This window comes from Ptychodera flava (genome assembly GCF_041260155.1).
Source record: "Ptychodera flava strain L36383 chromosome 3 unlocalized genomic scaffold, AS_Pfla_20210202 Scaffold_26__1_contigs__length_13983176_pilon, whole genome shotgun sequence".
NCBI classification, from domain to species: domain Eukaryota; kingdom Metazoa; phylum Hemichordata; class Enteropneusta; family Ptychoderidae; genus Ptychodera; species Ptychodera flava.
In genome coordinates this window covers 1,980,598-2,006,664 of record NW_027248280.1, presented here as the reverse complement: position 1 = coordinate 2,006,664, position 26,067 = coordinate 1,980,598, and the positions used below count along the sequence as shown (strand labels likewise).

At 38.6% G+C, this 26,067-nt stretch overlaps 2 protein-coding genes across 2 annotated transcripts in view; both read right to left on the bottom strand.

Annotated features, from left to right (window-relative positions):
- Window positions 1-26,067, bottom strand: part of LOC139125685 (guanylate-binding protein 2-like) — a 56,289-nt gene that overhangs the window by 19,365 nt on the left and 10,857 nt on the right. The window lies entirely within an intron of this gene.
- On the bottom strand, window positions 31-18,570 carry LOC139126057 (guanylate-binding protein 4-like). The gene is made up of 4 exons (XM_070692117.1): window positions 18,440-18,570; window positions 3,597-3,871; window positions 2,406-2,613; window positions 31-213 (listed from the first exon to the last, which is right to left on the bottom strand). Exons 1-4 carry the CDS (start codon window positions 18,568-18,570, stop codon window positions 102-104), a joined length of 726 nt encoding a protein of 241 aa, XP_070548218.1. The 3' UTR covers window positions 31-101.

Below are 26,067 nucleotides of genomic sequence, written 5' to 3'. Positions count from 1 at the left end.
CTGGGCGCTTGTCGTTATCACTCACCTCCTCTAGAATGTACTCTTTGACCTCTACATCTTCCTCTTCACCATCTCTCTCCAAAGTGAAGGGCATGGTCACATCACGGAGTAGCCACATGAAGTTCGGGAAAATCTGATAAAGTCGTCCTCTCGACATTTCGATGTCTTTCCATCCCTTTCCCGTGGATCATGTCACCAAGAGTGCTCACCCAGCTGTAGTTTGAGGATAACGATAAGGAATTATCCTATTGCAATTCACATGGATGTTCCAGCAATTCATAACTGACTCAAGATTAAGAAACGGGTATTTAGAGTGAACTGTTTTTTTAGAAAATGAAATGTGTGAGCAATCTGAATCTTGTACCGAGCAGCAAAGTATAAGAATTCATTAAATATGAACTCCATTAAAGCATGCTCAAGATAAAAGAAACTCATGATCTGAATCTCCCTTGGCCTCGAACGAAAGTTAACATAAATGTGCGAACACCCTGTCGACGAACTTGTGATTGAAATGCCTCCAAACACAATGAATTTTATAAGATAAAGGTATTGATGTCTTTTGAAGAAATATTTGTCAGCAAAAAATGAACGATGATTAAGCACATGCTTCCATGGCGTAATGACAGTAAATGATGTTGTCTTTGTTTGTGCACCCAGACATTGTATGCTAAAGGCTAATTCAATTTGATTCGAAGAATATTGTTGAAATGATGTTCCAAGTTATTTATTAAGTTGAAAATTCAAGAGTAAATTCAATAGAACACAGATGTTTGTAGGTAATAAAAATTATACACTTTTGAATTCAAGATAAAGTTATCAGCAACTGAAATGGTTTAAGGTAGCTAGATAACCTTATAGACACTTTCAGCTTTTAATTTTTTTCTCAGTATAGAAGTCCGAAACCCAAATAAAGTATATATTTTCTGAAAGCCCTGACATTGGAAAATCCGACCGTGCACAGTACATAGTCATTATAAGCATAACAGTCACGTAACAAGCGTTTTCTTGAACCCTCTAAAAATCGGATTTTTCCCATTAGCGAAAACACTGCCACGATTTCCGGTTGAAATTTGTGCATTGACAAGCTTTGGTTATACGCATCAAATCGGTGTCTGGGCTTTCCATAATTTGCTTTTGTTTTTTGTAATGCACTATTAAGGGTGTTAGACTAAGGTTCTTTCAATGAATTTTAATTGTCGCGCCAAATAATTTGCATGGAGAGTCGGAGAAAAAATCGCTGAGACGGATTTGAAGAGTATTGCTAAGGCTTGTCAATGCATGAATTTCAACCGCAAAAGGGAGGAAAAACCAATGTTTGGAAAACGTTTGTCACGTGACTATTATGGAAATGATGACTGTTTACTGTGCACGGTCAAATTGCCATCCATATTTTCTTTTTTACTCTGGAGTTCCTCACTGGAGTAATTTTGTGTATCTGATGTATTAATTCAAACCTTTACAATGGAAATTGTTGATACTGTTAATTAAAGCTTCTTTTGTTGCACAGAAACGCATTTCGATCGGGGAAAAAAACCTTGTGAAAGGCAAATAAAAGTGATACCTTACCTTTATAAAATGCACACAAAAAGACAGGTAGATGCGTAAACAATGTTGAAGTACATTCTATTTCAATTATTTAATATTATATAGTGCTCAGCCCTTTGTGTCGTGCCAGGGGTTAAAGATTGGCAATGTTATTTGTATTGATTCTTGATAAAATATAATTAATTGTTACTTGAATACGTTTGTATGACAGCTATGCCAGTTTCCCTCTGATGAAAGCTGTTGACGTACGTACACGACGTCAAACCTGCAGCAGTGCAGGTAGAGATTTTCTGTAGTGTGTAAAAATGTTCGACAAAAATTGGCAATGTTTACCATGATAACAGCCTATTGCGTTAAACAAAGGACGTATTATGCAATCATTATCATTGCAATGGTAACCGCACTGCCCAACTTCCACTTGCAAGGTAAAACTATAGCGTTCCAACTAAAAACTGGCAATTTTTGAATCTAATTATTGACAAACAGGGCGCTTTTCTAAAATTCAATCCCAGCATTCTTTGTGTATGTCCACCTGTTCATATGCACGACAGTTTTCTCCCTTTTTGCGTGATATTAACGATATTTTGTGTCAGCGACAAGGTGGATAATAACACTAACTGGCTAACAAAAGATATATTTTATAAATGGCATGTTATAAAATAATAATTTGCACGTTTTGTATTTGTTTATTTAAGAGTACTCAAATAAACATGGCGGCGCCCATGAAAGTAGGGTACACTTCCGATAACTCGCATAGTATATTATAAATCTGCGCATGCGTAGTCAGTAAGCCGCTGGCGCGACTATTAATTTAAAAACGATCATGCTGCACTTGAACTACAAACTTAAATCAAGCTAACCTTAACTGTTTGATATCCTCGGATGTGAGGGATCCTCTGCTGTTGTACACCAACACCGATGACAGCAATGCCATCAACGAAAACAACTGCAAATCATCCTGGCTGTAAGCGTTGTAAGCGCCAAGTCCCTCCGTGTCCATAATCACCACAGACATCTCCGCTTTGTTTTTCATCTTCTTCTTAAACACGTCAGTGCTCATCCATATTCCTGCAACATTCAATCGATGTTTGTCTCGTAAATAGCGTAACTATAAGATATCACCATTGTTTGTTTAAGCTTCACTTTGCTTGATACAGAACCTAAACAAATTCTATAGTTCAGGAAATTATCTGAATGATAAGTCAAGAATAATTTACTTGTGCAATCATAAGAGCTATGGTGTTACAGATGCTTCCCACTTTGACATCAACCCTATATTGTATTGTATTTTATTTTATGACATTATATGTCAAAAGGTGACGTTCACTTGTAAGTGTCCGCCTACTAAATCAGGACCATAGCAACGGGAGATGATTGTATAAGAAATGCACATGTAATACAGGGGTAATGATAATTTTATATTTATTGTATGCTAAAAAAAATAAATGTGACTAATACAAGATAAGAATGGAAATATTCTGCCAGCGAGTAACATGTATGCATAGGATATTCACGGATGTAATAATATCAAACTAAAAGTTTGCTCTATACACTCGGATTGTCTACAATGTATAAAATTTCTCTATATCCCGTCGAGGTATAGCCACCGAATGGTCGTCGAAATACTGAAACTGGATATAGCCTCCAAGTCGTTATAACACCTAAACATACATACATACATACATACATACAAACATACATACATACATACATACATACATACATACATACATACATACATACATACATACATACATACATACATACATACATACATACATACATACATACATACATACACACACACACACACACATACATACATACATACATACATACATACATACATACATACATACATACATACATACATACATACATACATACATACATACATACATACATACATACATACATACATACATACATACGTACGTACGTACGTACGTACGTACGTACGTATGTACGTACGTACCTAATTATGTCACAGAGTTTTTGCCATTATTCACAAAGTACATGTCGTTTTACAAATACCAACAGTATATACAAACCTGTAGTCTGTGGTTGCATCTTGCTGGATGTTTGAAACACGCAGTCAAACGGCCTTGGTTCAATCAGCTGACTTGCTATGTATGATTTTCCATTCCTGTGTGGACCGGTGACAACAATGGGGCAGATTGGACCCTCGATGGAACGCAAGAAATCTATGGCGTCCTCACACACTACGAGTTTCCCTCGACGTTTGCTTTTTTTCTCCAGGACACCTTTACTTCTTTTCCATACATAGTTGTCCGGGTAACACAGGGGAATTACTTTGACACTTTCCCTAAAATATGCAATGAATGACGCTTTCGTAAGTGAACTTTAAATGCTGGCTCCGCTTCTTAATCTGTCCCTTAAACGGTCTTAACCCTGAAGGTGTTACCGGCAGAAACTTACACAGCTTGTATTACACGATAGCCGACGGAAGAGTTTCCGTCGACTGTTGCGATCGTTTTCTACGTAATCGATAAAACGATATTTTATATTTTTAATGAAATATACCGCGTTTTGGCGTCAAGCTTATTGTAGTGTGGTCGATAAGGCTGCCAAACTGCAGGGAGTATGGTTATTTTGTAAGGGGAAAGGGTGCTTCGAAGTTGCGTGCGAGTTGCGACATCAGACTACAGGAGGTTATCTCGATTACTACCAGGTACGTGGCAAAGCGTCGTCAATTATAAAACTCAGAAAGAAGGGCCGGCCCGACTAAGGCAAACTCATGGGTACTGGACACGCCATGAGCTTGCTAATGGTTTTATGCAAACATTTTACATGCGCCAGCTACTGTATCTATAACAAAGTAGGGCCTACATTATATTAACAAACACAGTCCAACGCAATATGTGCACTCGCTGTCGCTCGTGCATATATGTCGTGAACTGGTCAAAATCTCGAGTATGAGGGTGCTGTATTGCTTAAATATGTGAAGTCATTGAAATGGATTCATAGAACCACTTTGCCTTTATAAGGTCCTATTTATATCGGTTATTATGTAATAGCATTTTCGCTCTATTTTGAAAAAATCTCCCATCTCTCAGAAGTTTTTTTGAAATCGCAATTTTGTTATATTTTCAACATTTCTGGTTTTGACTTAAATGGATCACAGTTCAAGACTAGGACATTATCAAATATCGCAGACTCGTCATGAAAATCTAGTGACTCTTTTTTATGCTAGTATATCTAATTTAGTATCTTTCGACACGGCAAGGCATACTACGAACTTTATCTTGACTTCCTTTCAAAAAAGATGTAGATGAATCATATTCTTTCATCTATTTCCTCGAAAAACCTACATCTCAGTGCATGTTAAAAGCAATAACCTTGTGATTGGAGGTTGATGTAATTCTCCCCAAATATCGCCTATATCTGTGTATCCGTAGTAACAGAAGTTCAAAAGTTTACACTAACTCGCTATTTTTCGGCGTTTTTGCAACTTAAAAACCTCGCGGATGACGATCACGACGATAATCGTTATCTGTATCGATTATTCTCGCAATTCTAGAAAATGTCTCATTTGCGATTCGTCGAATAGGCTAGCTTATCAGACGTTCAGACTCCGTTTCTAATTAACATAGTCAGTTTTGTATGAGAGTTCAGCAAACATGCATTGAAAAATAGAGCTTCAAACTACATATTAAATGACAACAAAGTTGTTTGGGGGCCGCCAATAATTTGTTGAAAATAAAGAGAGATGCAAGGCACGTCTCTTCATCACGGACTGAGAGCGCGAGTAACAAGTTATTTTACTACCACTGTTGCAATTGGAGGGACGTAGATTTTGCAATGGAATAGAGTCTTATTTTTGCACGTCCTCGTATGGACCCTGCTGTCTATCGTCAACTGTAAAACATGTGAATGAAACTAATTTGTGAATGTTATGTAGCACAGTAATTGCGCTGTGGAAAAATCGTCGAGAACTAGAAAGAACTCGGCGATGCGAGCTAAAACTCTAGATCTACCTAAATCGACCTTGCGAACAGTCATTGAGAGAATAAAAAAAATCTTAAAGCCATGACGTGACGACCTCTCATGAACAGAAAATACAGAAAAAAGTAAAGAGTGGAGAGAAATTTTGGAATCAAAAACCTTAAAGTCACGACTTTTTAACCGCTAATGAACTTGAACTGTAAATGTGGCTTTCCATGCAGTGGTCACCATAAGTTTACTCGGACGAAAGTAGATTAGATTATATTGATTATACATATGCGTCATGTTTTTTTGATATCGCAGATAGTACCTTTGATTAAGGGGGAGACCCACATTCGCAGACACTTTTCTTTAATCTGATTTTTCACCATTAAAATGAATCTTTAACCCGACATGTAGTATATGTTTGGGTAGCTCGACAATTGAAGATTATAAATATTGTAAGAATATTTCAAAACCTGTTTGCGTGTGTATGTTTTGCTCAAAAATGTGTGTTTTTGAGTTTTTTCACTTAAAAAAGTGTAAGTATGAGAGGGTGATGGCCATTGGTGAGCCGTTTACTGCAATCGATAGCAGGGTAAGGTGTGTAAAAAACCGTGTCTTGGATTTTTGATACTCCGCTTTGTTTTGCACAATTAGCCTTGAAAGTGAGAAGTGGTGGATTCTGAATAAATTAACGGCTTTTGTCCACGTTTGTCACGATATCTTTTGTTTTTGGAACATTATCGGAATTCTGAGACACGGTTTTGTAGAAACAGTCATTAACTACAACCTGTGCAAAGATAAGGCTAATCCGTCAACGCGGCGCCAAGTTACACTCTCCAGAAGTTGCGATACATTGCCAAAAACGGAACGGAGTAAATCGCAGAAATGTGTATGCGACCCTTGGAGTCGCACAAAGTCAGCTAAAATTCCGGTTTGCTCACATTTTTGGTGGAAATTCGATGCCCATAATGAAGTACAGGACTTTTGACACAATTGTTTGAATTTGTGGTATGAATGAAATGATACATGACGCGAAAATTGGAAGAAAATGAACACTGAAACGGCCAGTTCGCGGCGTAAGCGTTAGGCTTTATTTACACAACTGTCATTCCGAGCTAAATCTGGGGATAATCTTCTTGCTAAATACAAACTAGCGTATTAACTGTGCACTGTTGTGTACCAGTTAAAATTTGATTATCAAGCGAAGAAATGGCTGGCTGCGTATATACTTCGTAAAATTATGTGATTTTGCATGCCAAGTCCGATGACATCGTGTTTTCCTTTTTTTGGTTGCGCAATCGTCACCGCGTTTTCAGCTTCCTGCCCGGAGAGAGACACGTGACAATGAATTACAATGTGGTACATACCGACAAAGACGAAGTTCATTCAGACCCCGTGTTGCGACGTTAAGCTTTTACGTTCCGTACTGCATGTTGAAGTACGACCACAGTCCGCCTTGAACATGGCATGGAGCTAAAAAGGACAGCTACATGAACGCGGTTTCCGACCTCAGAAGCACCATTGCCGAGCTAACTTTGTGTTGTGCCAGGTTAGAACCCATCGTTAGGCTAAACTAAATACAACACTTGACAATATCTGGTATCTAAAACGATTTCCTAATAGAAAGATAAAAAGTTGGCGAAAAACTGAAATAAATCGATTTTGACAAGAAACTTGAACAATTCTAAAAGCGACTTGTTTTGGCTTCGCGAATACCATGGAGGCGAGTACCTCAAACAGATGTGAATCTGTGACCACGCTGACTGAAGACGTCATTCTACGGTAAAATCGCGACGGTCGAATTTTGTACAAGTAATGAAATGCGTGAACTTCAGTCAAACAGTTGAATATCGCGTTCTCTGATATGTGGAAACGAGCATTCGTCGTTCTCCGGTGGTGACTGTACTGTCCGTTGAACTACTATAATAACGACGATAGACAGGCCAGCAGCAGGCTGTTTTTCAGCGTGATTGAGTTTATCAACAGAAAAAGTAGTTGCTGATTCGAAAAAAGCACGTTCATGGTTGTTTAATTTTTTTCAATTTCATGGAAACTATTCTATCATTTTCAATTTTGGTTTCTTTAAATTTATTGCATAAGTTTATAATTACCTAATAACAATTAAATCGCAATGATTTTAAAGGTATACTGACATGAATTTGTGCTGTGAAATATCGCATACTTTTCAATCGAGATTGATTTCGACCCTGGACTTCGACTCACTTCATGAGCAGTCCGCCAATAAAAGTTCAGTTGATCGAGACAAATTATATATGCTCTATGATTAGCTCCGGTACAGATTGAAAAACAAATGCTAGGTCAACATTGTGTTTGCATTGTAAATCACGGCATCATTCTAAACTCTACGTGCATTACCCGCATCACGTTCCCTCTGTGTCCGCATAGAATTTACAAAACAATAAGCTCACGTTTCCTAACCGGGCAGAGCAGACACCGGCGCGATTTTCTCGTTATAAAATTTTGAACTATTGGCGTATTTCTAATTTCTACTGAGAGGAATGTTGCTCGCCCAACTGTCGAAACAAAAAGACGTCGCAACCATTTTCACAAAAAAGGATAGAAAACTTGTAGTGACGTACAGGAACGTAATCTTCATTGCATGCTTTAGGTGTAAACCGTAACGTAAGCAGTAACAGTTTTGGTTGCCGGACTTCACTGGGCATTTGCAGACGTAAGAAAATCATCTGACATTTTTATCATCAGTCGCAATTAGTTCGGAGCGGGATCATCATCTTTGGTTGAGGGACTGTGTTTGAATGTAGGACTTCATTAGGTGCATACAAACATGTAAACTGTTATCAGAAAAAGACGTAATTTTTGGATTTTCTGAGTAGCCTAGCTTGATAGGGCGGGGTCAGTTTTGAATGTCAGACTATACTTTGCATTGAGTCCACGTCATTCATGTCATTTGTTAGCGGACACAAATGTACGTTTTGGTTTTCGGCGGCGATTAATTTTGAATGCTGGACTTTATTTAGCAAACATGTAAAGACAAAGACCTACTATTTGGATTTTCGGCCGTTATTTGTTTTGTACGGGAACAGTTTTATTAAATACGTGTTATAGGAAAACGAGGTAAAAATAACGTAAACTACAATGAGCAGCCTCTCTGTTGTGCGCAAGATGTATCACCAGTTTTTGTTCGAAGCTCAGTTTAGTGTTGAATGAGTAAGCGTTCTGCGTTACATTCCTCGCTTGCGACCATTTCCAGTTTACACCTTTTCAACGCATCGGAAACTGGAGTTTTAAGCCTGACTGTAACTCTGACAATTTCAACTGTTCTCTCATTCCCGGCCATATGCTTGATATTTCGCTTATGTGGACCATGCTTTTGAAATCGACGGCTACCTGCAGCATGTTCAGTGGCCACGACATACTTCCTGCCGCCAGCTGGGAAGAAGACTGACGCATGCGCACTCCTCCGGACGGAATTAACGTAATCTACTTACGCTCTTGAGATAGCCTTGACTAATCTGGAAACCGTTAAGACATAAGAAAAACACGGCACGCGAACTGGCCTACAATGCTCATTTTTGTTAAAATCTTACTCATTTCCGAGTATGTTATGGTTTCAAACTTATCGTCCACTCAAAGGCCATATTAGACAGATTCAAAATTTACCGTAAACGAAAAATGACCAAAATCACTAAAGGAAGGTGGGTCTACCCTTAAATAACTTGTCAACTACTAAAAAAACGTAAAATATATAAAAAACGATGTGACTTTCAAAGTTTTCATTTGCGTAGTTATAAATTCAGGCTGCGCATTAGAAAGCACTCTTCAACTTACTGAATTTAACACTGCATGAAAAGCCAATAATACTTACTGTATTTGCATGAATTATTGCCAGTATTTTAGCTGAATAGTGCATATACAGATGAATACAGTTAATAACCCGGTTTTTGTATTCAGCAAGCCTGTATTCATGTATTCAATAATACAGTCGACTTATTAATGTGAATTTAGCTGTATTATTGCGTTTTCATACAGTGCAAAATGCCATCTTACCTGTCTTAGATCTAATAGCTGCACGACATGCTGTGTATTCATCTTCAGATATATGTAGAAATATCGGATGTCTTTTGCACCGATAGTTTTCAGAATTTCATCGGTAATTATCGCTTTCTTGAATACTGCGTACAAACTGTTACTTTGGTACTCCTCCCACAGTCGGTCCAATGCTTCGATCGATGAACATTTCACGATGAATTCTAAACACGAATGGTGTACTCTTTGGCAAGTGATGCCTTCTATACCCTCCATATAAGCCTTAGCAGTCCGGGCATCATCCCAACTATTTATTCTGGAGTGTGTTATAACATTGAGGTGGAACAAAGCCTGCCATTCGGAAAGTGTCCTTGTGACATTTACTACATAATCATCACCAAAATCAACATTTATCGAAACCTCAGCTGTTGAGAAGAAAAGTTTAGAAAAAAAAAACTATGAAAACCATATCATGGATAATCCGTGCCTGCAGTTTATTGGAGGGTATTGTTGTGTTGAGTATGTCTGATAGATGAATAAAGGTTATTTATTTACGACCAGGGCCTAAAATGTCAGGGGGTCACTGTAAAAGCCATAAATAGTAAATAAGGGTCAACATGGTACCAAAACAGGGACTAAAGAAAATATTTATGTGTGATATATGTTCTAAGTGTCAAGAAATGTTGATATCAACAAATGTTGATATTTTGTCAAATTTAAAAAAGGTGCAACATCAGCCCGGAAGTGCATTTTACTGCGGCCTCGTCAGCGAGAAACAAAATAGTCATATTTATATGTTAGTTTCAAACTGCCTGTCAGAGTTTTCTCCTAAGGTGAGATGTTGGCCTTTGTGCATCGCAATTATTGAAGATACTGGAACAGTTTGACGTGGTTTTCAGTCAGTGTTGATAAGCACGAATGGGTCGGTGACCGAAGTAAGTTGTCAACAAGGTAAACAACCTCGAAACAGCTAAATTCCTCATAATTCCGCGGGCACTAAATCTTGTATTAAGAAAGTGAAGGGTTACCAATGGTTTGTATCCGGATGTTTCGTGTCTTATTTCCCTGCGAACTGTAAAGCATTAATCACATCAGTTAAATGCGTATGCATCAGTGACTGATTGTCACTAATTGCCGAGATCCGAGGATTAGGGATGCTCATATAGGTTTCTCAACGCCGATGCTTCCCGTATTGAATAATGATGTAAGTACGATTCGATCGATGCAAGTCGCATGGAAATCGGACTCGATCTGATAAAGTTACGGCCATTAGAAGTTCCCCAAATTGAGCGTTTGAGTATAGCCCTGTACGATGCTGTGTGTTCCCGGCCTCCCACAGCAGCCCTGCTAAGCTCCATAGCCTAACCGGCGAAATGCAAATTGGTCCCAATTTGGACCGCACACGAAAATCTACTTTTCTGAATATTTTCGGCCGAAGTCAACTCGATTCCGATTTATGATTACTCGAATCACTCAACCGCTCATAAACTGCAAAATAATTTGCCCTCCTGATGCCCCTAACCGCCAGTTTTCCAACGATGAACGGCCGAGGGCCCAGTGGCCGGCCACTAGGTATGTTCATACGAGATATGGCCGGTCACAGGGCCCTTATCTCACATGAACGTATCTGGTGGCCGGCCACTGGGCCTTCGACCGTGCATCGCTGGAATTTGTAATCAACCACTATACCGTACATTCCAACTTTTCCCCACACAGAAACTGGCCTGCTTGGGATTATAACACATGCACTAAAACTACTGTTCTCGATGTTTATCTATAAATGTTAGATCAGCCCAATGATGTTTTGACACCTTTCACGAAGCGCGTATGTTATTGGATAAAATTGCTATTATGAGCATTTGTAATGACCCCTAGGGGGAGAGGGACAGTGCCCTAGGCCTATGTACTGGTCAGACATGTTGCCTATATAATAGTAGTTCTAAACATATACAGTAGAGGGGGGAAGTCCCCTCTACTGTCTATGTTCAAAACTACAAAAAACTGTTACACTCACTACTAAAATGTTTCGCTTGAGACGCAACTACAATGCCGAGTTCCTTCTCAGAGGGTTCTAATATAGGAGTGGATTTAGATCACTCGCTACAAGACAGCATACGATATAGAAATTGTGTGACATACATTATAACTGAACATTCATCTACATTGAAACGTTGAATATATTGTACAGTATAGCAATCGAAAAATCCGAACTTCGGTCATACGTTTTCACTGTACGGTGACGTGACGCAGCAAACATGGAGGTAGCTCCATGAAACGAATGACTCAATCGCCACGCTAAAACCCTGATATTTTGCGACAAGAATAGAGAGAAGCCGTCGGAGATGTTGGGGGGGGGCTAGAACTGCAACAAATCAACATCAAACTGTTCAAGTTGGTGACGATACAATCAAATTTGCAACACACGTGATTTGGCCGAAAAAAGAAAACTAAATTCCATGGTGTCCTACCAATCCACATAGTGGATCCATGGAGTAAAAGACTATGATGTCCCCTACACCACGGGCAATGTCTGTGCCTAGACGGATTGTTAATACTAGAGGAAATGCTTCGGGGTCCGTTTGTGATCTCTAAAAAGTTGCCACAAGTTTTAACTAGATGCTAATTGTATGCATTCAAACCCTCCCTAAAGAGAAAATTCTCATGATTCCCTGATGCACCATAGGTACGATGCTGTGTGGCCTTTGTGTACATGTTTAGTTCACTATGTTACCCTGCACCTAGACTTGGTTCAAGTCGGTGAATTTTAAAAAAATAAAATCATTTATAATAGTTTCTCTTGTGTCTCTCCTATTTCGTACAAACCTATCCGGAATTTGGCAGCTCACGCCAGGTTTTCCCAGCGATTGAATGCGTCACGTTTGAGTCTGCGCAGTAGTGAGTTAGTTTCTGAAACTCCGCTGTATAGCGTTCACTCCACTCATCGCGTTCACCCTACTCATCGCGTCCACTCACGCGCGCGTTTCACATGAAAGCAAAATACAAATCATTGCGTTCACTCCACTCAAACATTCACAAATCACAGACTTGAACCAAGTCTACCCTGCACCACAATAGAGGGAAATACTGTGGACGAACACAAATCACCTTGCACAGACTTAAGTGGCTGCAAAGTTTGCAACGACCAAAGACCACCTGTACAATAAAAGAAGGGGCTAGGCTACTTCTTTGGCGACTACACACGCGCTACTCAGCTCTGCGAGGCAGAGCTATAATAAGGCTACGGCATAGTCATAGCCGTGCACTCTTGACTCATACCGGCCGTAGGGCTGATAGCTGACCGTCGCGCATTGGTTGATACCGTGGCAGAACTACTTTAATGGTAACCTCCGTGACTTTATTTTTAGGTCACGCGTACGTCAGTCCAAGGAGGTAAAAGTTCTCTTCTACCTCCATGGTTAGTCATGGAGCCAGGAGCGGAGCTAGTACCTCCATGCTATACGGCAAGCATTGTGGAATATCTTGGTCATTGCATGCTCACTGTGTTTCGAATGTCATTACAAACGGCTTTGCTAGGTCTGCATAGTTTTCCCTGTTTGATGAACGTAAGTGTTGTTTGTTGAACGTTAGTGTTGTAATTGTAGGGAAATTAGTGAAACCAACAAATTTGTCTTGCTTTATTCGGAATCGCAACTGTCTTACAAAGAGCATGGAGCTAGCTCCATGCAAAGAGTAATCTGAATTCGCTGCCCACATGTGGGGGTTGTCAACCTGATGTAATAGCCATTCCCCAGATTTCCATCGATAAAATGTGTGCGTAAACAAGAAAAGTAAACTCATGAATTTTAATAGACGTGGTGGGTATGGCCGGTTTTGCCAAAATAGGGCAGACCCACCACGTCTAAATCTGTGTGGGGAAAAGCTGTCATGAATAAGACCCCCTGTTTTTTTTCCACCAGTGATTTTTTCTTGATGTTACCCGCACCTCATTTTTTCATTACCCAAGATTTTTTTCTGGATGTACTTCCTTATTTATTAACCTCGGCTATTTTTTCACTATCTACCACAGTACCCTCGCGGTTTTATTTACTCCTAGCGATCTATTTTTCTTGGATGACCCGGCCTCCCTCGTTTTTTAACCCAAGCATGGTTTTTCTGGATCCTCACAAATATTCAAAATAATTTTGAAACAATCGTTGCACTTTAATAATACAAACATACAAAACATTACGTGGCCTAGTCCTCCATACTGGTCAATCATGACTGTAATCATGACGGGTCAGAGTTCAATTGTATCATGATGATAAAATGACCTTATAAACTGTCCATTTAGCCCGTGTTTTCTATTATTACATCTGTATGAGTGCACCTTTTGAGAACCTAGTTGTGTTATTCATGTGTACCAAATAATGTTAATTTATGATTGGTTAACAACAATTAATAGTAAGTATAAATATATTATCTGCCGTCGTAAGAGCTCTTATAAGAGCAAGGGATATCGTAGACTTCGTGGGAGAAACTTACTGCCGATCGTGAGCAATCCATGCGAGCAGACAGCTTTCCCCTGACAGATTTAGACGTGGTGGGTATGGCCTATCAGGGCAAAATTGGCCATATCCACCACGTCTATTGAACTTCATGAGTTTACTTTCTTGTTCATGCACACACTTTATCGATTGGAAATCTGGGATATGGCTATTACAGCAGGTTGACCACCCCACATGTGGGCAGCGAATTAAAATTACCGTAGCTCAATGCTTGGAGCTAGCTCCATGATCTTTTGCAATTCCGTATAAAGCAAGAAAAATTTATTGGTTTCACTAATTTCCCTACAAATACAACACTAACGTTCATCAAACAGGGAAATCTATGCAGACGTAGCAAAGCCGTGTGTAATGACATTCGAAGCACAGTGAGCATGCAATGACTAAGATATTCCACAATGTTTTCCGTATATCATGGAGGTACTCGCTCCGCACCTGGCTCATGACTAACCATAGATGTAGAAGCGAGCTTTTTACCGCCTTGGACTGACGTACGCGTGACCTAGAAATAAAGCCACGGAGATCGCTGTGAAAGTAATTTCTGCCACGGTATCAACTGGTGCACGATGGTTAGCTATTAGCCCCACAGCCGGTATGAGTCAAGATTGCTCGGCTGTGACTACACCGTAGCCGTATTATAGCCCTGCCACTAGCGTGTGTGTAGACGCCAAAGAAGTAGCCGAGGCCCTTCTTTTATTGTACATGTGGTCTTTGGTCCTTGCAAACTTTGCAGCCACCTAAGTCTGTGTATGGTGATTTGTGTTCGTCCACAGTGTTTCCCTCTATTGTGGTGCAGGGTAACATAGTGAACGGAACATGTACACAAAGGTCCACACAGCATCGTACCTATGGTGCATCAGAAAAACATGAGAATTTTTTTCTCTATAGAGAGGGATTGAATGCATACAATTAGCACCTAGTTAAAGCTTGTGGCAACTTTTTAGAGAACACAAACGGACCCTGAAGCATTTCATCTGGTATTTACAATCCAGGTAGGGTTTTGTCGAGGCTTTATGCCGTGATATAGGGAACATCATACTTTTTTTTACTCCATGGATCCACTATGTGGATTGGTGGGACACCATGGAATTTAGTTTTCTTTTTCGGCCCAACCACGTGTGTTGCAAATTTGATTGTATTTTTATCTTTACTGAACTGATATGACCGTCACCAACTTGAACAATTTGATGTCGAGTTGGTTGAATTCTAGCCCCTCTCCCCTCGATCCCTGATGGCTTCTCTCTATTCTCGTCGCGGAACATCCGGGTTTTAGCGTGGCGATTGAGTCATTTGTTGCGTCACATCACGGTGAAAACATATGACCGAAGTTCGGATTTTTCGACTGCTATACTGTACAATATATTCAACGTTTCAATGTAGATGAATGTTCAGTTCTAATGTATGTCACACAATTTCTGTATCGTTTGCTGTCTTGTAGCGTCTGATCTAAATCTACCCCTATGTTAGAACCCACTGAGAAGGAACTCGGCATGGCGTCTCAAACGAAACTTTGTAGTAGTGTAACAGCTTTTTGTAGTTTAGAACTACTATAGGCAACAGGATGTCTGACCAGTACATAGGCCTAGGGGTAATTAAAAATGCTCAGAACAGCCATTTTATCCAATCACATAGCGCTTCGTGAAAGGTGTCAAAACATTGGGCTGATCTAACATTTGTAGAAAAACATCGAGAACAGTAGTATAAGTGCATATTTTATAACCCAAGCAGGCCAGTTTCTGTATTGGCAAAAGCTGCCATGAATGCTCGAGCCAGAGTGTTAATCCTACAAACGCAATGTGCTCTAGACAACCGAGTGACGTTTGCAGGTTTATATTCAGATTGTCTTAGTCAGAGCGTTTCACACCAAAAAGAACATTTATTCGTAATAGCCTGCTCAAATTACTTTATTTTTTACACGATCACCGGTTTGAACTACGTCTAGAGATATAGGCATTTGTTACAATAACATAGCAACGCATCGTGTTGTGTGCAACCTACTCGCGCAGCCGCAGACGTAACAAAAACCGCTCCCAATGTTATCATTGTCAGAATGTGACGCTGTGTATAGGGTTTTGTGACTTCTATTTCAAAATACCTTGGTTTTAATAAACATTTTTGCCATATTCAAATCACTTGTTGTTTAATCTTCCTCCTATACAGAGTAAGCAACTGCGTTGACAGATAGGTTTACCTTACACAGTACCTTTTGTCTTCCTTTTTCGATGATCGTGCGTTTCAAGGAAATTTACCACTCGTTTCTTCAAAGGGCGTCGTTTCAAACAGTTAAACAAGTCCAATAATAGGTCTAGGTTAGACTCTGAAATATGCCCCTGCATCTCCAATTCAATAAATATGTCCTTGGCACTATAAAGACTGGGAAGAATCCTATCCAGTTAAAGTGTGAGTCCTGCCACATTTTGAGACTTTTTCGTTTGACTTGGGGCGTATACTATAGTTCTGGTTGTCAATGAAATTGGTATTAATAAAACAAACATTTACACACAAACTGAAGCTTATTTGAGCGGTTTTTAGACGGTTGTATTATGTTATTTCGACGAAAACACGGGAAAAGTTGCACTTTTCGATTTCCATCATGGCGACATTTTCCGGAAATTGCCGAGCTCGCCCCGTTTTGGCGTAAGTAGCTGTGACGTCACTAATAGAACGGGTGATGGTGACTTCGTGCATTGACTATGGAGATAGTGATAATTTCATGAGTGAAAGCAGTGCAACTGAGAATGTCATCGTCACAGAAGATATGACAAAGCTGTTCAGAATTTACAGGCCTGCAAATTTTAACAGTCGGAACCTTAACCTAAACGAGAACAAGAGCGGAACTCTTGTTGACCGTCGCGTCAGTGACAAGCCCACCGTGACCACAGTCAAACACACCAGTGCACTACCGTACACACAACCGCAAGCTAACAAAATATAAATATAAGTCTGGAGTTGCCATCCCACCTTATTATTACTTCTCAACACAAATTGCCTCGTTCAAAATCTGTATATAAAAATTTGAATTACACCATGACGCTTGTAGATAAATGTAGTAGAGATCAAGTTGAAAATTGTCCACCGTTCATAACACACATCTTTCCTATCAACAGCTGGAAGTGGAACAGGCTGTTCATGTATAAACACCAAAGGTAGTATTCTCGCCGCAAAATCTTCAGTTTGGCGTTATAAAACCTCACATGAACATTGGCACTTTTAAAAATACGTGACCGTAAAGACATGTCTAGCCAAATTCTCGGGAAGAGATAAATTAAAATTGACATGATGTAAATATCGGGCACACTGGCACCCGAGGCCGGGCGGCTCAGCCGGCCATTTCTGTGACGGAGTGATCAGCTACGCTTCCGCAGTTTTTTTCTTGATTAAGTGTGAGCGATATAAAGCACAGTGTTCATTGTTTCATGACTGCGAAATTCTCAAAGAAGCTAAAATTTTAGGGGAGACTTAGTCGAGCAGAAGGGAACAGATGACTACAACGCGACTGCTTCGTCAACAGTATAAACATTTTTGCTACACGTTGTGTCACTGTTACTGGCAGCGCCGTGCTGTATCACCTATCGTTCAGTCTCGCAAAGAGTCAGTCAATCACTACGTAAAATTTTTAGGAATATAAAATTAGATATCTCCTAACGTTACTAATTATAGAGTCACACATGCATGAGATCTAGTACTTGTATTCATTTATTTATTTACAATCACTTTCGTAAAGCATCTGAATCGGCGATCAGTCTTGGGGGATGTAAACACGGCCATACTTCGTCCGCGGCCCCCGCATCCTTGACATGTTTTGGGCAACCTGTCGCAGTCTTGCTGCTGTTCTCGCTCTCTTGTCCACAGTTGATGATGATACACGCGAAGCTTTCTGGTGACAATGGTCATACTGGTACGGCATTGCGATTACATAATCGATGTAGTAACTCCAGGAATTAAAGTCTATCTTACCGTACATCTGGCTTCCGAACCGTGTTTATTCTAAGTCACGGCACTCAAAAATGTGCACCGCAGAAAACGCTTGTCTGAATGCCTCTTTTCCGATCCTTTCTTGTAATTTTGTCAAATGCGGCTAATACATCATCCTAAAATGCAATAAACTGACAATGGCTGCAGTTACTTCAGCCACCAAAGGCGTAACTTCTCACCATGTTGAAGCCACAGCGGTAAGCATTCGCTATGGCCGAGGTGAACACACTCACTCGTACGTTCTATTAGTTACGTCATTTCCGGTGGCAATGCCCGCGAATTCCGAAACGACCCGAATGGCAGCTAACTTCAAAGTCGCACAACATATTGCATTTTAATAATATTTAACCGCGTCGTTTCATTGGGGTGATGCATTTATTTGATAAAGTAGGGGTGGCAAAATCATATAGCATGGCTCATTTTAAGCAAAATTAACTTTGAATTTATGCGGGACATACACTTTAAGCTGTTCGCCCCTCAGGAGGAATTTCATTTGTTCAACGTCACGTTCTACAAGTTCTCCGTCCAGTTCAAGGAAAAGTCTTCTAAGTGGAGCTATCGAGATTGTGTCAGCGTCTTTGGCCGCCATTGAACTTTTCACCGATTTCCAGTCGCAAGTGTGGGTAACTGTTGAAGAAACCCTTGTTGGTTTCACGTTAACAACTAGGCGGAACTTAACAGTTTCCAAAACACTGTTCTTTGACGCATTTATGATATGTACTCGATGGACTTGACTAATACGGGTCATTTATATACTGCTTTCTCGTAAAGGGCGCTCTATCACATTGTTCTTTAGTTATTAAATCCGCACGAAAAACCACTGTTTTTGTCTTTATATTGAGGTGACACTCTTTACTGAATTTATTCCAGTTTGTTGTTAAATTGAAAGGTTCATCAATTCATTCTTATTCTTGTAATATCGATACCACTGTTTATAAAAAATAACAAGAAACGTGTTGGCTAAAAACGTCTTTGACCAATTAAAGTACTTTTCCCCGTGTCCAGGTTCCCTAGATAAAACGATTGTCGAAAGGAGAACATTTATCGGAATGATTTTGCTGCTCGAAATGTGCCGGCAGCCTGAATTACAGCTGTATTGTTCGCAATTTAGCTTTGTCAAGAGAACACTTTTCCCGAGATTAGTACTAGCTATTGATGCGATAATTATACTATATTACACAACCATGCACTGCTGTAACACTGCGCTGCATAACACCTTATAATAGCTGAGAAGCGGCACAGAATGTTGAAATTACGAAATTTCATTGATGGAGTGAATGAAAACAGCATAATGCACAGAAGCCAAAAGTGCGAATTTGCAATTATGAAGGTGTTATCCCTTACCATGGTACTTTAAGATGATACAGTAAAGACGTGTGTACTTGGTACCTTGGTACCAAGTACACACGTCGAAGAAGTGTGTACTTATTGATATGATGTCAAAGGTTACCTGAAAAGGGGCGATACATTATTTTGGGGGTAAGAGTTGAAAAGAAGAGTCCCGATTTTTGTAATATCTTCACCCCTTTCCTTCTTTGGAGTATCCTATTACTCTATCCACGTCTTCTTCAGACACCCCTATAACTATGTAAAAGTGTTATTTATTAGTTACATTCCAATGTTACATATAAATGTTATGATGGTAATGCTGAACAGGAACTGATCAATTTATAATGTTCACTTGTAATGATTTGGAAGTCATTTAAACGCATTTTCCTTCTTTTATTGAATTTCTGCCTCTGCATCGATTGCTTTATTGCTTTTCTTTATTTTTTCATTGTCGATTTGTTATTGTTTTAATATTTTTTCGTATTATTTGTTGTATTTGCACAGTTACGCAAACACTTGCTTGCTTAGGATGTTTATATGTTGAAAACTATGTGTCTGATATGTTTTTTTATTTATTTTGTCGTTTGCTGCCCCTTTTTACAGTACGAAAGGTATGTGTTCCTTTTTCGATACGATACACTTTATATAAACGTTGTTTATTGCTCAACATGTGTGAAATGCAACCTTTCACTGCTATTGTTGATGGAAACGTGACAACAATTCCTCGAATATGCCACGAAATTACATTACAAATCCCACAAATAACGAAGTAAATTAAGTACAGAAGCACACAAAATTAGCTGCAAATATTGTGATTTAGGGTCGGATAAACTCTCTCTAGCACAAACTCATTTCTTCGTCTGATTTGTGCAATCCCGGTGTCACATATCAGCTCCTCCTGAGCAGTAATTGGCGTACATGACATACATACATACATACATACATACATACATACATACATACATACATACATACATACATACATATATTCATACATACATACATACATACATACATACATACATACATACATACATACATACATACATACATACATACATACATACATACATACATACATACATACATACATACATACATACATACATACATACATACATACATACATACATACATACATACATACATACATACATACATACATACATACATACATACATACACACATACACACACACACACACACACACACACACACATACAAACATACATACATACATACATACATACATACATACATACATACATACATACATACATACATACATACATACATACATACATACATACATACATACATACATACATACATACATACATACATACATACATACATACATACATACATACATACATACATACATACATACATACATACATACATACATACATACAGTCAGACAGACAGACAGACAGACAGACAGACAGACAGACAGACAGACAGACAGACAGACAGACAGACAGACAGACCTATGGTCTCTGGTTTTTTTGTATGTGATGTTTTGAAGACACAATCGTGTGGCCTTGGTTCGATAAACTGATTTGCTATGTATGATTTTTGACATATAGCGGGACCAGTGACAGCAATTGGACAGATTGGACCCTCGATGGAATGCAAGAATTCTATGGCGTCTTAACAAACCACAAGTTTCCCTCGACATTCGCGTTCTTTCTCCAGGACGCCTCCACTGCTTTTCAATACATAGTTGTCCGGATAATACAGTGAAATTACCATTCGCATTGTGTCTACAAAAATTTCCTGTACATGTTTATCAATAGCAATAATTTAAATTTTAGATGTGGACAGAAAGCTTCTGTCTGCATAAAATTAGAGAAGCGTGTCTCCATTGAGAAACAATCGGCATTGTTTAACATATAATTCTATCGAGACGTGTCTCATACCGCAAGAGAAATACACACAAAAAGAGACCAGATATGAACTGAATATGCTCACGTGTTTTACAACAGGTTCATTAATAGTAGTACACTTCACAGAACAATAAGATATATGTTATCACTATATGTAGCAGGTTTTTTCAACATCGCACAGTACTCTCAGAGTTTAATCACTAATTACAAAACTTTATTTAATATGCAAATGAGCTGTTAATTAACTTGACACTGCTCAATGCTTCATGGGACAATTAGATATCCATCAGATCAACATTTGTAGCATGTTTTATTTAATTTAATGCTGTAATTTTAGAGTAATGTCATTAATTAGAAAGTTCATTAAATATGCAAATAAACCCTAAATTAACTTGACACTGTTCAATGATTCATAGCACAATTAAATATTTATCAAATCAATTTCTGTAGCACGTTTCACAAAATTTGGTGCCGTAATTTCAGAGTTATATACCTAATTACAAAGTTTATTAAATATGCAAGTGAACCCTTAATTAATTTCACACTACCAAATACTTTACAACACAGTCAAATATCTGTCGGATCAGTATATTTAGCAGATTTCATCACATTTGGTGCAGGTATTTTGGTATTATATGACAAATGCAAACACTTCATGAAATATGCAAATGAGCTAATTATTAACTTGACACTGCTCAATGCTTCTCAGTACAATTGGATATTTATCAGATCAACATCTGTTGCAAGTTTCATCAAATTTAACGCTGTAATTTTGGAGTAATATCACTAATTACAAAGTTAATTAAATATGCAAATGAACCCTTAATTAACTTCACACAACTAAATGCTCTACACCACCATTAGATATCTGTCGGATCAGTATCTGCAGCAGATTTCATCACATTTGGTGCAGTTATTTTGGAGTTATATTACTAATTACAAAACTTCATAAAATATGCAAATGACCTATCTGTTAACTTGACACTGCCAAATGCTTCTCAGTACAATTAGATATTTATCAAAACAATATCTGTACCAGATTTCACTGACTTGGGTGCCGTAATTTCAGAGTTATATACCTAATTACAAAGTTCATTAAATATGCAAATGAACCCTTAATTAATTTCACACTACTAAATGCTTACACTACAGTAAGATATCAGTCGGATCAGTATCTGCAGCAGATTTCATCACGTTTGGTGAAGTTATACCGGAGTTATATGACTAATTACAAAACTTCATAAAATATGCAAATGAGCTATTTATTAACTTGACACTGCCCAATGCTTCTAAGTATAATTAGACATATATTAGATTAATATTTGTTGCAAGTATCATCAAGTTTGGTGGAGGAATTTCAGAGTTATCTCACTAATAACAAAAATTCATTAAATATGCAAATGAGAAGATAATTGACATGACACTCACAGTACCATTATTATGTTCCGAGATTGTCATCTGTGAAAAGTTTCATGAAATTTTGTGCAGTATTTCTTGATATATGTCTTCACTGTCATTACCGTCTCCATAGGGAAACCATTGTACGGAAAAAACGATATTGCATAACTTCATTAATATGCAAGCCACACTAACCAAAATCTAATCAGTTCTTGCAAGTAGCATATGGTACCTGTTTACCAAATCTGACTTGAATCCGTTCAGGCGTTTTTGAGTTATCGTGTAAACAGACAGACAGACAGACACAGACACACACTAACACACACACACACACACGGACAGACAGACAGACATCGCTATGACATTAGCCGACGTGTTTGCACACGTGAGCATTCACTGGTACGCCTAGAAAAAACATTGTATTTTGTCAACTTTGCTCAAGAAACTGAATAGTATAATTGTGACTGCAAATCAGATTCAAACAAAATCTATGAAAGACTTGACGTTGTACGTTTTGCTCCTCCAAAATCTACTGTCGCTAAAATAAAATTAATATAGGCCTAATGAGGTAATTTATGCCATTTTTTCTATGTCACCTTACAATGATTGAAGAGAAAAAACGCCAACAAATTAAGTCATTATTACCAATATAGCAGCGAGTGGTGTTGTTGAGGATTGCGTAAAGATTATGGGGAGTCGTACTCAGAAATGACCAATTAATGCATGCATAGTTGTAAGAAAGAACTAATTACGTTTCAACATTATTAAGAATGAGAAATGATAAGAGTGTACAATCGAAGGTATATAAAGATTTTATTCAGGTGAGAATTAAATAATTTAAAGCCTTTCTTTACGAAAATGAACGAAAATTTCCTCTATTATGGAGTAGTAATGTAATCTCATACACGAAAATTGAGTTTACATTACTAAGGAATACGTTATATAAACAATAACAGCTGTATTGGTGCTTCTCGGGAAACACATTTATAAATAAATATACCAACAAGTTCTTTTCAAAAAAACTCCTTGGCATATTTATCAATTTATCGAGTAGCATTGTTTATGCTATGCAGGAATCTTCCGGTGATTTACGACAGAACCATACATCCCATGACGTCTAAATCGTATAACTAATTTACATATTAATATAGTCAGCACCTATAAAAGGGGGCCATTGAGGTCACACAGGAAGGTCAATTGGCGCAAACTGTGCAAAGTTGAAAGAAAGAAGTGGTTGATACGCGGGTTAGTGAGCATGCGTGCGTGACTGCTTCACGAACTCTACAACGTGTGGAGCGGTCTCAGTCAGAAAAATGTAACAACTTAGCCGGCTATTGAACCACACAGTACAGTAAATTTCCCATAATTCATTGCGATTTGTATCCTCAGAGACTCCCAGAGAAGTCTACCAGGTCTCCCATGTGTAGACAAATTCGTAGACTAGTTGTAACAATTCTGAAAACGTACTTTTAAGAACACCATTCTTCTCAATTCTCATTTTAAATGATTTGGAAAATTATGCAAGATTGAGAGAGGAGATAGCATTTTTGTAAAATTTTCCTCTGATTGTGTCTTCAGCCATACAGAATAATGTGATGGAAAGTAGGGAGACCAGTTGCACCTGTTTCTTGAAACAAAAGGATATTGATTTTTCCAATGGAAATGACAAAAGAAATTTGCATTCAAAGTTTTCTCAGAGAATGACCCTTCAGTTCGTCATAACTTGCTGCCTAAAAAGTATGGCATTTGTAGTACCTACAGAACATGACTTCCATGGTTGTTTAATGGTTATTTTGAAACTTTTGCTGAAATTTCTATACGTACTTTTACTGGATATTATTTAACAATTATTCTGATGCTGAACATTTGTGCTTACATGCAGAACTGAAAAAGTGTTTAGAAAAGTAACCTTCATGGATACAAATCAAAGAGAATTGTGGGTAATTTATTGTACTGTTAACCACTCTTTTTTGGGAGTGGAGATTTAGCTGAGCGGTTCTCTCTGTGGATTCTCCGCTAGGCGACTGATGCCGTATGTTGTGGGTTCGATTGAAAACTAGCCGTATTTATTCGATTAAAATTCAGAATAGAGTGTTATTTTTACAATACTATGCTTTAGAAATGTTACAACTACAAAGCGTCACTGTAAGAGCCTGTGTGCAAGCTGCAAGATAAATTTTCGCTTGTATGATAATGTCCAATCGTTTATTTTATATAAATCTGATACACCGACTGGATAATTATGTTTACCCTAATACGACACTATCTGAAATTCACAAGATTAACACGCTAGGCGTCAGGCTGTTTCTATGTTTATTAATTATTTCTTTCCTTTTAAAGGGCTACATGTACGAGGATTTGATGAGACGTAATGAGCCTAACTGTGAAGGAGCGATGCAAGATCAATGAAGCCTGGTTTGCATTTATTTCAACTTTTCAGATGACTAACTGACTAGTTTCATTTTCAGTTTGCTTCGTGTTTGACTTCTGATACAAGACAGTTACGGAAAGCTATCAAAAAATACGACGAGAAAAGTTGAGAAAAGGTGTATTGTTCTATCAGGACAATGCTCCACCCACATGTCAGCCATTGCCATGGTAACAGTGCGTGACTGTGGCTTCAAACTCGTTCCACCGTGCTCTCCTGATCTAGCACCCTCCTACTTTCATCTCTTCCCCAACATGAAGAAACTGTTAGCTGGAAAGCATTTCGACGATGATGATAACGTCATATCCGCCGTTCAGGACTTTTTGACGACCAAAATGAAACCATCTACAAAGCAGGGATCCAAGCACCGCAGCACCTCTGGCAAAAGTATGTGGACCTCTAGGGGGATCATGTTGATAAATAAATTGCATAGAAACTCATTCCAGTAGGTCTTCATAGTTAGGCTGAAAACTTTTCATCCAACTCTTGTAAGTGCCCGCTCACAGCTCTCGCGTCAGAAGCCAAAATACAACAACATCTGATTAAAAATTAGTTTTCCGACAGCTATTTTGGTGTCTTTGCTGGAAAGCCTTTGTCAACAGTTATAGTAGATTCTCGTCCGTCCTTGCATGTCGGTGTCCTCTCTCCGTCGCTCTCTCTCTTTCACACACACTCATGCATTTTTACTTCAGACATTCACTGAAAAAATAAAGAAGGGAAAATGGAATGCTGATCTTCAGTCGTGCTCCTCATTTTGGATACATGATAAACACATCTGTTTGTTCGAGCAGTGCCCTCCATCAAACGCTGCTGATTATTGCGGAAGATATCGACGTGACATCCACATGTGGATAAAGGGCGTGTCGTCAGCTTTGGTGTTTGTTTGAGAATCGACCTAGGCAACTGTTTTCAGGTGTGATAATTGAAGGTCGATGTAACATTGAGAACATGACAGCAATAGGACTCCTTCATGGAAGGCAATTAGGAACAGATGGTTTCATATCAAGCTCAGGAAACAGAAGCTTGCCTGCAACTACTACA